This window comes from Rhipicephalus sanguineus, chromosome 6, assembly GCF_013339695.2.
Source record: "Rhipicephalus sanguineus isolate Rsan-2018 chromosome 6, BIME_Rsan_1.4, whole genome shotgun sequence".
Classification (NCBI taxonomy): Eukaryota; Metazoa; Arthropoda; class Arachnida; order Ixodida; family Ixodidae; genus Rhipicephalus; species Rhipicephalus sanguineus.
In genome coordinates, this window is record NC_051181.1 from 8,304,646 (window position 1) to 8,316,141 (window position 11,496).

At 55.4% G+C, this 11,496-nt stretch overlaps 2 protein-coding genes across 2 annotated transcripts; both read left to right on the plus strand.

The window, feature by feature from the left end:
• The first annotated feature begins 1,745 nt into the window (after positions 1-1,745).
• On the plus strand, positions 1,746-6,328 carry LOC119395756 (uncharacterized). The gene is made up of 2 exons (XM_037662760.1): positions 1,746-4,174; positions 5,581-6,328. Exons 1-2 carry the CDS (start codon positions 1,746-1,748, stop codon positions 6,326-6,328), a joined length of 3,177 nt encoding a protein of 1,058 aa, XP_037518688.1.
• Positions 6,329-9,264: 2,936 nt separating this feature from the next.
• LOC119395757 (uncharacterized protein DDB_G0286299-like) lies at positions 9,265-10,884 on the plus strand. Its single transcript, XM_037662761.1, has 2 exons — positions 9,265-9,486; positions 9,592-10,884. The coding sequence occupies exons 1-2, from the start codon at positions 9,265-9,267 to the stop codon at positions 10,882-10,884; spliced, it is 1,515 nt and encodes a 504-aa protein (XP_037518689.1).
• Positions 10,885-11,496: the final 612 nt, after the last annotated feature.

The following is an 11,496-nucleotide window of genomic DNA, read 5'->3' on the forward strand; positions in this document are numbered from 1 at the left end:
TTCGCGTTGCCCGTTTCCTTCCTTCTAATAGCTTTCGTCTACTGTCAGCACGATAAAGTTTCCACTATGTCGCATAATAAACTACTTCACAAGTTGTGCTTCATTGTAACAAATCACATGCTATTGGCATGGATTAGAGCTTACTTGCCGAACCGTTATCAATATGTTTCCCTAAATGGCACTTGCTCAAATCGAGTTGAAGTTGTTTCGGGCGTACTATCGCGCTCAGTATGAGCTACATCACGCGAGCGCGTGGCCGAGCGCTCTGCAGGTTGTACAATGGCGCCGATCTTGGCATATTGTCGAGTTATCGGGAGAGACATTGGCTGCTCGTGCGAGCGCGTATCGCCCCTACTTGATAACTTCGCGGGTGAGAGCAAGCAATGCACACCAGCTTTTCACTCCTAAAAGACACAGGCCGTGCCTAGGAGTTGCGTCAGTTGAACTGCAATGAAACAGACTTGCTAATGTGGCCTGCTTCATTGCTTGGAGGTTGCCCACATTGGCCCTGATTGCAATGCCATAATAGTTTTGCAATCGATCGATCATGACATCCGTCAACTTCCCTTTACCTCCTAGTCCATGAGTAGTCTTTTTCAATTTTCTCAGTCGGCATCCCACGCGCTTTTGAAAGTGCCCAATACATTCATGTTTGCGCACAACAAACTAATCTAAACCTATTGTTGAGTTTACCGCGGCAAAACGTTGGCGGGAAACGCCATGCCACGCACAAGACGCGCGAAGAAGCGGGCGTAAGGCGGGGCTGCTCGAGAGCACGGAATAAAGAAGGAAGAAGTGTTGAACCAGGGCAACACGGGTGTCGGCCTCTTCTCTGTCGCTATATTGTTGGTGCCGAAAACCCGGGAGAAGGCCGACATCCTACGTACCGTACCGAGGATGGACAAGCTACGTAGGCATCGAGGCGCCCTTCGCGGTGCCACTACCCGACTCCTGTCTGAGGCCACCGAGATCCTCCTGCAAGGCACAGTACCGTCTTCCGCCGACTTGCAGGAGCTCATCGACGGGCTTCGTGACAAAGACACAGCTCTTGCCGAACTGGACAAGCAGATCGCCGACGCCCTTGACGGTGAGGAGTTCGACGAGGAAATTATGGGCGCTCTGGATTACCACGAGAAGATCGTGAAATCCATCAGTAGGCTTCGGTCCGCGATGAACGCGCGTGCAGCGGTTGGTTCTACCGTCACCGAAACCAACCAGCCGAGGCATGCGGGTACAGTTGACGGCGCCAGCAGCTCCATGGGAGCTGCCCACTCGGAGACCATCGGCCAAGACCTCGCCGATCCCACTAGACCACGAGCACCGGGTTTGCGAGTCGCGTTGCCGAAACTTCAAGTGCCCGTCTTCAACGGCGAGAACCGTGAGTGGCAGGGGTTCTGGGAGCACTACGAGGCGACCATTCACACGCTACCGATCTCACCGGTATCGAGAAGTTCAAGTACTTGAAGACGTACTTGGCCGGCGCTGCGAAGTGGGCCATTGAAGGAATAAGCCTTACCGAAGCGAACTACAACATCGCCGTCAAGGTGCTCACCGAAAGGTTCGGGCGAAAGGACCTTCTCATCGACGACCACATCGACAGCCTCCTTGCCATCGAACCAATCGAGACATCGTCGCAAGTAGCAAGGCTGCGTGACCTGTACGAACAAATACAGTTCAGGACCGGCTGTTTGGAAAGTCTTGGCATGCCGTCTTCAGAGTACGCGGTTGTTTTGCACCGGGTGCTGATGCGCTCATTGCCAGAGGACTTGGCGATCCAGTACCGAAAGCGCACAAAGACCGGCACAGACGCCGCGGACTCTGCAGTCCAATCGAGAGACGAGCAAGTCAAGGCAATCTTGAAGTTCCTTCAAGTGGACGTCGAAAGTAGAGAGGAGAGTCGAGCGTCACGCGAGAAGGCCACTTCAGGGAGACCGTCGACGAACCGCAAGTCTGCGGACGCCTCATCACCGCCACATCTACCGTCCGCTCTAGCCCTGACAGCACGGTCATCATCGCCAGGTGCCACTTCAAGGCCTGCACAGACAATATGTCCCCTCTGCGGCATCTCAGGCCACTTGACGCGTGATTGCCGGGCCGCGCTATCCGCAGAAGAAAAGCACCAGCGCCTTTCCAGCAATAGCTGCTGCTTCAGGTGCGGGAAGCCAGGGCACATTGCTCGCAATTGCCGAACCGCAGCCTGGCTTAAGTGCGACCGATGCTCAGGACGCCATATTTCTGCTCTGTGCGACATCTGGGGCCGACGAGGATCCGACAGTCCACAACCGACTGGAGCTGAAAACCGAGAGGTGGCCACACAGCGAGAAAAGCGCGTAACAACGGCTCCTGCTAGCAGCACGCGTTCGTCATCGGTGTTGCTGCAAACAGCCACAGTGTGGGCATCCGGAACCCGTGGCTCTGTGCCAGTGCGACTGCTGCTTGACACCGGCAGCCAAAGAACGTTCATCCGAAAGGACTTGTCGCAGCAGCTTTGCCTGCCTTCCACTGGATATGAAGAGATGGATGTCTATACATTCGGCGGGTCAAAGCACCCACGACATTATCAGTGCCGAAGGGTGAACGTCACGCTCTGTGGACGTATTGAGCCGATCGTCGTCGATGTTGAAGCTCTGGAGGTGCCAGAGGTCTGCACCGTAAAGGGTCCAGCTTTAGAGCCAAACGTCATCAATATGATGCGTGACCGCAATCTGACCTTGGCTGACGAAGTTCAAGGGCACCAACCTCAAGACCCTACGATAAGCGTTTTGATCGGTTCAGACCACTACTGGAGGGTAGTGACCGGACGCGTCGAGCGCTTCACCGACAATCTCTGTGCAGTTGAGACCATATTTGGCTGGGTCATTCAAGGAATGTGCGCTAACGTCTACCATCCTTCGACACCGCGTAACATCAGTGCAACTGCCTTATTCCTGGCTTGTTCCGACGACTGGCGCACCGAAGTCCGACCTGTAGACGTATCAGAGATGTGGCGCTTGGACGCCATCGGTATAAATGACGGCCAAGAAGACGACGTCAGCCAGCACCCAGCGCTCGTCCACTTTCGTAGCGCAATACACAAGAGCGCAGGACGCTACGTCGTGCCGCTCATGATCAAGACGCCAGGTATCACGTCTTGTACCAACCGAAGTGTGGCTGAAACCAGGCTCAAGCGTCAGCTTCAGCGGTTCGAGCATCATCCCGAAGTTCTGAAGGAGTACCATGCCACCATCAGCGAGTACTTCAAAGAAGGCCATGCGGAAAGAGTAGTGCCATCGGCACCCCTTGGACAGACCGTCTACTACCTGCCTCACCATGCGGTAGTCCGACGTGAGGCCGTGACTACAAAGGTCCGCGTCGTGTTCGATGCCTCATCGCATGAATACGGTGAACCGTCTTTGAACGACATGCTCGATAAAGGCATCAAGCTGGGTCCTGAACTCTTGCAGCTACTCTTGCAGTTTAGGAGCAGCAAATTTGTTCTCACCGCGGACATCCGAAAGGCCTTCCTCCAGATATGGATCCGATCGGAAGACAGAGATGCTCTTCGCTTCTTGTGGATCGACCAATTACCGACACATGAGCATCCCGTCCCAACAATCATCGAGTGGCGCATGACCCGGGTTCCTTTCGGAGCATCTTCCAGCCCGTTCTTGTTGTCAGCAACCCTACAGCACCACCTCGAAACATGGAAGACGAAGCACCCGGACATCGTCGCCCGCCTACAACGGTCATTCTACGTGGACGACTTAGTTATCGGCGCGTCTTCCGAAGAGGAGGCATTGGAGATTTACCGAGAAGCGAATGCTATCATTACCGATGCGGGAATGGAATTGAGAAAATGGTGCTCAAACTCCCGCCTTCTCTGCGACCAGTTCTTGAACGACGGCCTCTCACTAGAGAATGTCACCGAGCAGAGCTCTAAGTCCAAGGTGCTTGGTCTGCTGTGGGACCGCTCATCAGATGACATCATTATCACTACGCAAGGCGTAATCACGTTCGTTTCCAGTCAACCGTCAACGAAGCGAACCGTTTTGCAAGCATATGCCAGGCTATTCGACCCACTGGGCTTCGTCGCTCCATTTCACGTGACAGCTCGTATCCTGTTTCAGCGGTTATGGCGACAAGGCATCGATTGGGACGAGCCTCTTCCACCTGACATTGAGGAATTATGGAAGAAGTGGGTGTCGGAACTGCCTGTTCTATCTACCGTTCGTATTCCACGTTGCCTCACATGGGCATCGCAAGATCAGAGACGCGCTACAATACATTTATTCGCTGACGCCAGTCCTCATGCGTATGGAGTCGCAGTGTTCGTACGCCAACCACTAGACGATGGCCGTGTTACCGTCCGACTCCTCATTAGCAAGTCTCGCCTTGCACCACTGAAGCCGATGTCTCTACCACGCTTAGAACTTCTTGCCTGTCTTCTAGCGGCGAGATTATGGCATTACATTCAGAAAATACCCGAGTTCTCGTCATGTGTCGCCTCCTTCTGGACGGATTCAACGATAGCGCTACATTGGATCTCTGGCGATGCTCACCGTTTGGAGACATTCGTAAGGAACCGTGTGCAAGAGATTCAGACTTTGACTCGACGCTACAAATGGCGGCACTGCGTGAGCGCAGACAACCCAGCAGACCTTCTGACCCGCGGAGTATCGGCAGCGGTTTTAACACGAGAGACGAAGTGGTGGACGGGACCTCCTTGGTTGACCAAACCCGAGGGCAGCTGGCCTTTGAGTCCTTCTCTGCGCTGACGGTTTATGACCTGAACAGCGAACTTGCGTCCGTGTGCCCAACAGCAGTCTCACCGCAAGCTATACATCCACACACACCGCTACTGGACCTCGAGAAGTACAGCTCACTCTCCAGGCTTCTCAGAGTAACCGCCTGGAGTTTGAGGTTTTTCTGCAACGCCTCCCGAAGGCAGGCATCATTGTCTGGGCCGCTGACGTCCCTGGAAATAGATCACGCGGAGAGATACTGGATTAAGTTTGTTCAGAAAACCGCATTCCCAGCAGAGGTCGCTGCACGTCACGCGGGCCAGCCGTTGCCAGCACGTTCAAGTGTCCTAGCACTGCGGCCGGATATTGACCAGGATGGGTTGCTCAGAGTTGGAAGCCGCTTACAGGAACTTCAGGGGCCAGAGGAACTTAAAAAACCCATCCTATTACCAAGTGACCACGTGTTTACACGGCTCTTGATATCCGCTACACATGTCCGTCTTCTACACGCCGGAGTTCTCGTTACGCTTCTGGACCTCCGATCAAGATTTTGGATTTTAAAGGGAAGACGAACCGTTAAGAAAGTGCTTCAGTCGTGCTTGGCATGTCGCCGCCTACGTTTGCATCCAGCGTCAGTCCCAGTGGCACCACTACCGAAAGACCGCATAATGGAGACGTCACCGTTCGACGTCGTGGGAGTCGACTTTTGCGGCCCTCTTTATTATCGGTCTACTCGACAGTCTGCGAAGCTTTATATTGCCGTCTTCTCCTGTGCGGTGACACGGGCGGGGCACCTAGAATTAACCTCGGACATGACAGCACGCGCATTCATCCTTGCCTTTCGTCGGTTTACCTCCAGGCGTGGCATTCCATCTACAGTTTACTCGGATAACGCCAGGACGTTCCTCAGCTGTTCCGAACAACTGCGATCGCTGCTCAGCGAGAGCGTCCAAGACCACGCAAGTGCCCACCGAATCAAGTGGAAGTTCATCGCCGAACGAGCTCCGTGGTGGGGAGGTTTCTGGGAGCGCGTCATCAGGACAATTAAGGATGCGCTCAAACGCTGCCTGGGACGAAGCAGCCTCAGTTACGAAGAACTTCTCACTGTGTTGGCTGAGGTAGAAGCGATAGTCAACTGTCGCCCTCTGACGCAACTCTGCGAGGACACGGAGGATGCAGAGGCGCTGACGCCATCGCACTTCTTAATTGGCAAGCGTGTCGTGGGGCTACCAGCAAAGACCAACGGCTGTTTGCCTAGTTCTACCGCGCCTGACTTGCGAAGGCGGGTGAAATACAGAGACGAGCTTCTGCACCGATTGTGGAAACGGTGGAAGAAGGAATATCTGCTTCTCCTGCGCTCCGCTCATCACTGCCCGCCGTCGTCTTCATCCCAGCTGCGCGTTGGTGACTTGGTGATTGTTAAGGACGACAACGTGCCAGCGCTGCAATGGAAGCTCGGCAGAGTGGTCGAGGCGTTTCCAGGCCGGGACGGAATCGAGAGGTACTTCAAAATTACATTCCCAAACGGTCAGCAAGTACGTCGCGCCGCTCAACGGTTGTACCCTTTGGAGGCAAGCGAGCACAGCGCGGCCCCGGGAGGATGTTGAGTTTACCGCGGCAAAACGTTGGCGGGAAACGCCATGCCACGCACAAGACGCGCGAAGAAGCGGGCGTAAGGCGGGGCTGCTCGAGAGCACGGAATAAAGAAGGAAGAAGTGTTGAACCAGGGCAACACGGGTGTCGGCCTCTTCTCTGTCGCTATACCTATCATTTGCATTTGAGCGTAATAATGATTTACTTTTGGGAATTGAAGTGTTGATTTCGTTTTCACAGCTGGTCAGTTTCGGTTTCAGGGAGGTCTGCCGGCAGTTGTAAAAAAGAACGTAACTTTTGAACCAAACAAGATAAAGACGTAATTTTTGCTGTAGCACAATTCTGAATGTCTCCAGTTTATTAAAATTTGTAAAAATAAAACTCGCCTTTTTTGAAAAAATCATCGTTTTTAAGGGAGGCAACATACCTTAAACGACCCACTAGTTACGTAATTCATATTGTGTGATGCCCGGTCGTTATTTAACTGTCCCACCACGCTTTATAACATACGTTAACCGGAGAAACGGAGAGCGAGAGATAGAAGGAATTAACTTTATTGAGAGTTTGAGGAAATGGATCATGGGAGCCTTATGGGCTTCCATGGCAACCAATAGAAGTGCACTTCCCAGGAACCCACTACGCAATAAATCATCATAATTTTTGTGAAGTAAGGAAGCAGCCACTATGCTCAGGTTCGCTAACGCGCATAAAACGGCTTAAGGCGCACGACATGGACGACTTCAGGTCGTGCGCGGCGCCGTTGAGAGCTCCTGATGCCGTCCGGGATAACCTCGTAGTCTAGAGCGCCGAGTCGTCGAAGCACTTTGTATGGCCCGAAGTATCGCCGAAGAAGCTTCTCGCTAAGTCCCCGTCGGTGTATCGGCGTCCAGACCCACACACGGTCACCGGGCTGGTATTCCATGTGGCGTCGTTGAAGATCAGAAGAGTGGTAAGTTGGGCTAGTTGGTAACTGCGCTTGTTTGTCCTTTTCTCGCCCTTCGTGTTTCCGTCCGTTTTTTGCGCAGTTACATTAAGTATGGGTCGCTGAAGATTATAGTGACTGCTGTCGACCCTCTGCTGGTTCTTGATGCGCAGGCGGGCGAGCTGTCGAGCTTCTTCGGCGCGTTCCAAATAAGCAGCGACGTCGAGATTGTCTTTGTCGGTGGCAGTTGTTAGCATTGCGTCGAGCGTCTTTACTAGGCTCCTTCCGTAGACAAACTTGTAAGGCGTCACCTGCGTCGTTTCTTGCACGGCCGTGTTGTATGCGAAGGTCACGTATAGAAGGATGGCATCCCATGCCTTGTACTCGACGTCAACGTATATGGCCAGCATATTGACGATGGTCTTATTTAGCCGCTCGGTGAGGTCACTGGTCTGCGGGTGGTAGGCGATGGTCAGGCGGTGACTTCCCGCAAGTCGACGTAGGAAACGGCCCCAGTAGGTCCATACCGATATGCTGGAACGGTCGGCGAGGTGGTTCTATCAGTTGCAGAAAGCTTGCTGGTCTAGGCGGTGGTGTCTTTCGTCGCTGACAGTCTCGGCATGTCCTTACGTAGCGAGCGACCTCGGCGGCAAGGCATGGCCAGTAGTACTTTTGCTGTATTCTTGTGAGGGTGCGGGAAACACCGATGTGCCCAGACGTCGGGTCGTCGTGTAGGGCCTGGAGGACTTCTGGTCTCAATGCTGAAGGCACCACGAGCAGGCAGTTGGCTCGAAGGGGCGAGAAGTTCTTTAGGAGAACGCTGTTTCGCAAGAAAAACGACGCCAGTCCTCGCTAGAATAGCTTCGGAACAACGGCGGTCCTGCCATCGAGGTATTCTACGAAATCCCTGAGTTCGGGGTCGGCTCGCTGTCGTTCGGCGAAGTCGTCGGCACTTATGCTTCCTAAGAAGCAGTCATCATCCTGGTCGTCAAGCGGCGGTGGGTCGACGGGGGCACGAGACAGGCAGTCAGCGTCGGAGTGTTTTCTTCTGGACTTGTAAACGACGGTATTGTCGAATTCTTGAAGTCTTAAGCTCCACCGTGCGAGGCTACCTGAAGGGTCCTTCAAGTTAGTTAGCGAACACAAGGTGTGATGGTCGCTCACTACTTTGAAGGGCCTGCCGTAGAGGTAGGGGGGAAACTTGGATGTAGCCCAGATGATGGCCAGACAGTCCTTTTCTGTTGTGGAATAGTTTGTTTCTGCCTTTGATAGCGACCGGCTAGCATAACTGATGACCCGTTCCAGCCTGTCAGTCTTCTGCAAAGGATGGCGCCGAGGCCAACGCTGCTTGCGTCGGTGTGGATTTCCGTATCGGCGTATTCGTCGAAGTGCGCTAGTATCGGAGGCATCTCAAGGCTTCGTTTCAGTTCTCTAAATGCTTCGATTTGCGCCGTTTCCCACTTGAATAGCACGTGGGTCTTCGTGAGGTGTGTGTTAGCGGCTCGGCGGTTCGTGAAAATTCTTTGACGAAGCGTCTGTAGTAGGCGCAGAAGCCGAGGAATCGGCGTACGGCCTTCTTGTTGGTGGGTGGCGGGAAGGCAGCGATGACAGCTGTTTTCCGCGGGTCTGGGCTAACACCATCTTTTCTGATCACGTGACCCAAAAAAAAGAGCTCCTCGTACGCGAAGCGGCACTTTTCTGGCTTCAGGGTGAGTCCGGAGCTCTTCAGTGCTTGAAGTATCGCTCCAAGGCACCGGAGGTGTTCGTAGAAGTCGGCGGCATGCACAACTATGTCGTCTAAGCACACGAGGCACGTCTTCAGCTTATGGGGGCGCTCGGCGGCTGTGAGCGCATAGAAGACAACGACGATCGCGTGTGCGCTCGTGTCACGCGGCAGCCGCTGGCAGCGGGCAGTTGCCACTAGTAAGAGGTCATCATCATCATCATCATCAGTTGCGGCCGAGGCTCGATGCAGTAAAGATGTTTCCGCTGTTGTGTCGGCCTCATCTCTAAAGGGTTCAGGGCTAGATGAAGCCGCAAAACCCCACATCTGGCGCCCAACGGGAAGGACCCCACCCCGCCATGTTCTGCCCGATCATCGCCCGCCGAATCCCAGCAGCCCCTGATTTCGGCCCCCGGCACGGCGATATCGCTTTCGAGGAGCTATGGGCGCTGAAGCGGGCGTTCCTGGACATGGCCGCCTACGGGGTCTACGACCTGGTCCTCCTACATCAGCCTGTCGAGACCCTCGTGTGCCTCTGCCTTTCCGGGAAAATGACCCCCGACGAGCAGCGGCGTGCCATCATCGCCCTGGAGCACCTCGGTGCTTACTTCGGCGTCCCGCTGCCCGTGCAGGTCAAGGAGGCTCTGGCGCGCTCGTGTGGCGAGGCGGCACCTAAGGCCGACGACGAAAGCGCCAACGCCGCGTGCGCTGATGAGGTCGGCGTTGAAGCTCGTGCGAGCTCGTGCGGCGGGCCGGCACCACGGGACGACAATCGACGCGGTGGCGCCGTATCGTCCGCCAACGACGTCGAAAGGAACGTGATCGCCGAGGAGTATACATCGATGGACGAAGATATCGCCGAGAACGAGGCTGAGGACTCCCAGGACGGCGAAAGAGAGTGTGACGGAGGAAACCTCGAGGTCGGCGTTGAAGAGAACCCGCATGGCGCGTCCCCCTCAGACAGAGCGTCTCACGACACGGCACCGAAGGCGGCCGTGGAGATCGCTGAGGAGTTTGGCGAGGAAGGAGACGAGCCAGCTGAAGACAAGGTGGGCTCTGGTATTGTGCTGGTTGATTTCCGGGACAGCGCCAGCATGCGGGAACTGGACGGTGCGACAAAAGATCTTGGAGGGCCAGAAGCAAAAGATGGAAAGGCGGAGAAGACGAGAAAGAGGCGGAAAAGGAAGAAAAAGAGAAACGACGATGAACAGCGCGGTGGTGTGGGGGCCAAGGAGAACAAGGCGATCGTGGACGAGGCGATCGTTGTGGATGCAGTGGCACACGTTCGCGACAATACGTCTGAACCCAACCCGGAGAGCGAGAGGGAAGATCGCACTGAAGAAGAGACTAAAAAGGCCGAGGTGGAGAAGCCTGCCGCAGACTCCAAGGAGGATGAAGAGACCAAGGGGGATGCTGCTCCGCCCGCCAAGAAGGCCAAGGCTGAACCGGCCAGGACACGTCCCCAGCGTAAGACCAAGTCAGCGGGTGCGCGTCGCGTGCGCAGCCTGGAGGCGACCGCCAAGGAGGGCGAGGCCCTTCTCAGGGAACTCGTCCACAAGGACAGCAGGGTCCCAGACAGTGGCTGCAGGCGCACACGCTCGCAGACGCGGTGCACCACGGCTGCTCCCGCTGCACGGCAGCTTGCACGGAAGCCACCTGCCAAGCCAGCACGCGGTGCGAAGAAGGGCGCGGCCTCCAAGCGCAGTAAGAAGGAAGAGAGTGAGGAGGAGGAGAAAGAAGAGGCAGCCTCTGCTGAGGAGGTCTTGACGACAGCCGTCTACGAGGACGGGTCAGCAGGCAGCATAGAGAAGAAGGACGAGAAGGACAAGGTGAATAACGACGAGGATGTAGGCGAGGCACGGCAAGAAGTTTCTGAGGATGCCAACGCCGATCACAAGGAGGAACCGGAGGTCAGCAACACGTAAGATGAGCCAACCACAGACAGTGGCAGCAAGGCGACTGCCACGACGACCGCTGACCCGAAAGTGGAAGCGGAGTCTCCAGTTGCCACGGACAACTGCGGGAGATTGGTGACGTGGTGGACGACCCGTGCCGGCGTGTGGTCGTGTACGCCACGTGCTGTCCGCCGTGGCCAATGGTAGCCAGGACCGTTGCGCGGGCTACCGGCGCTAAGTAGCCCGCGTCCTTCTCCCCCGCTTTTCCCGAGGGGAGGGGGCAGTATGGGGGCGCTCGGCGGCTGTGAGTGCATAGAAGACAACGACGATCGCGTGTGAGCTCGTGTCACGCGGCAGCCGCTGGCAGCGGGCAGTTGCGGCCGAGGCTCGATGCAGTAAAGATGTTTCCGCTGTTGTCTCGGCCTCATCTCTAAAGGGTTCAGGGCTAGATGCAGCCGCAACACCCCACAAGCTTCAAACTAGCCAGTACTGTATCCATAACCCATTGAAAAGTCGCAGGGGCCGAGCAAACCCCAAAAGCATGACCTTGAACTCGAACAGGCCGTCTGGTGTAATAAAGGCAGTCTTTTCTCGGTCCATCTTGTCAACTTTGATTTGCCAGTAGCGCGTCTCGAGGTCCAT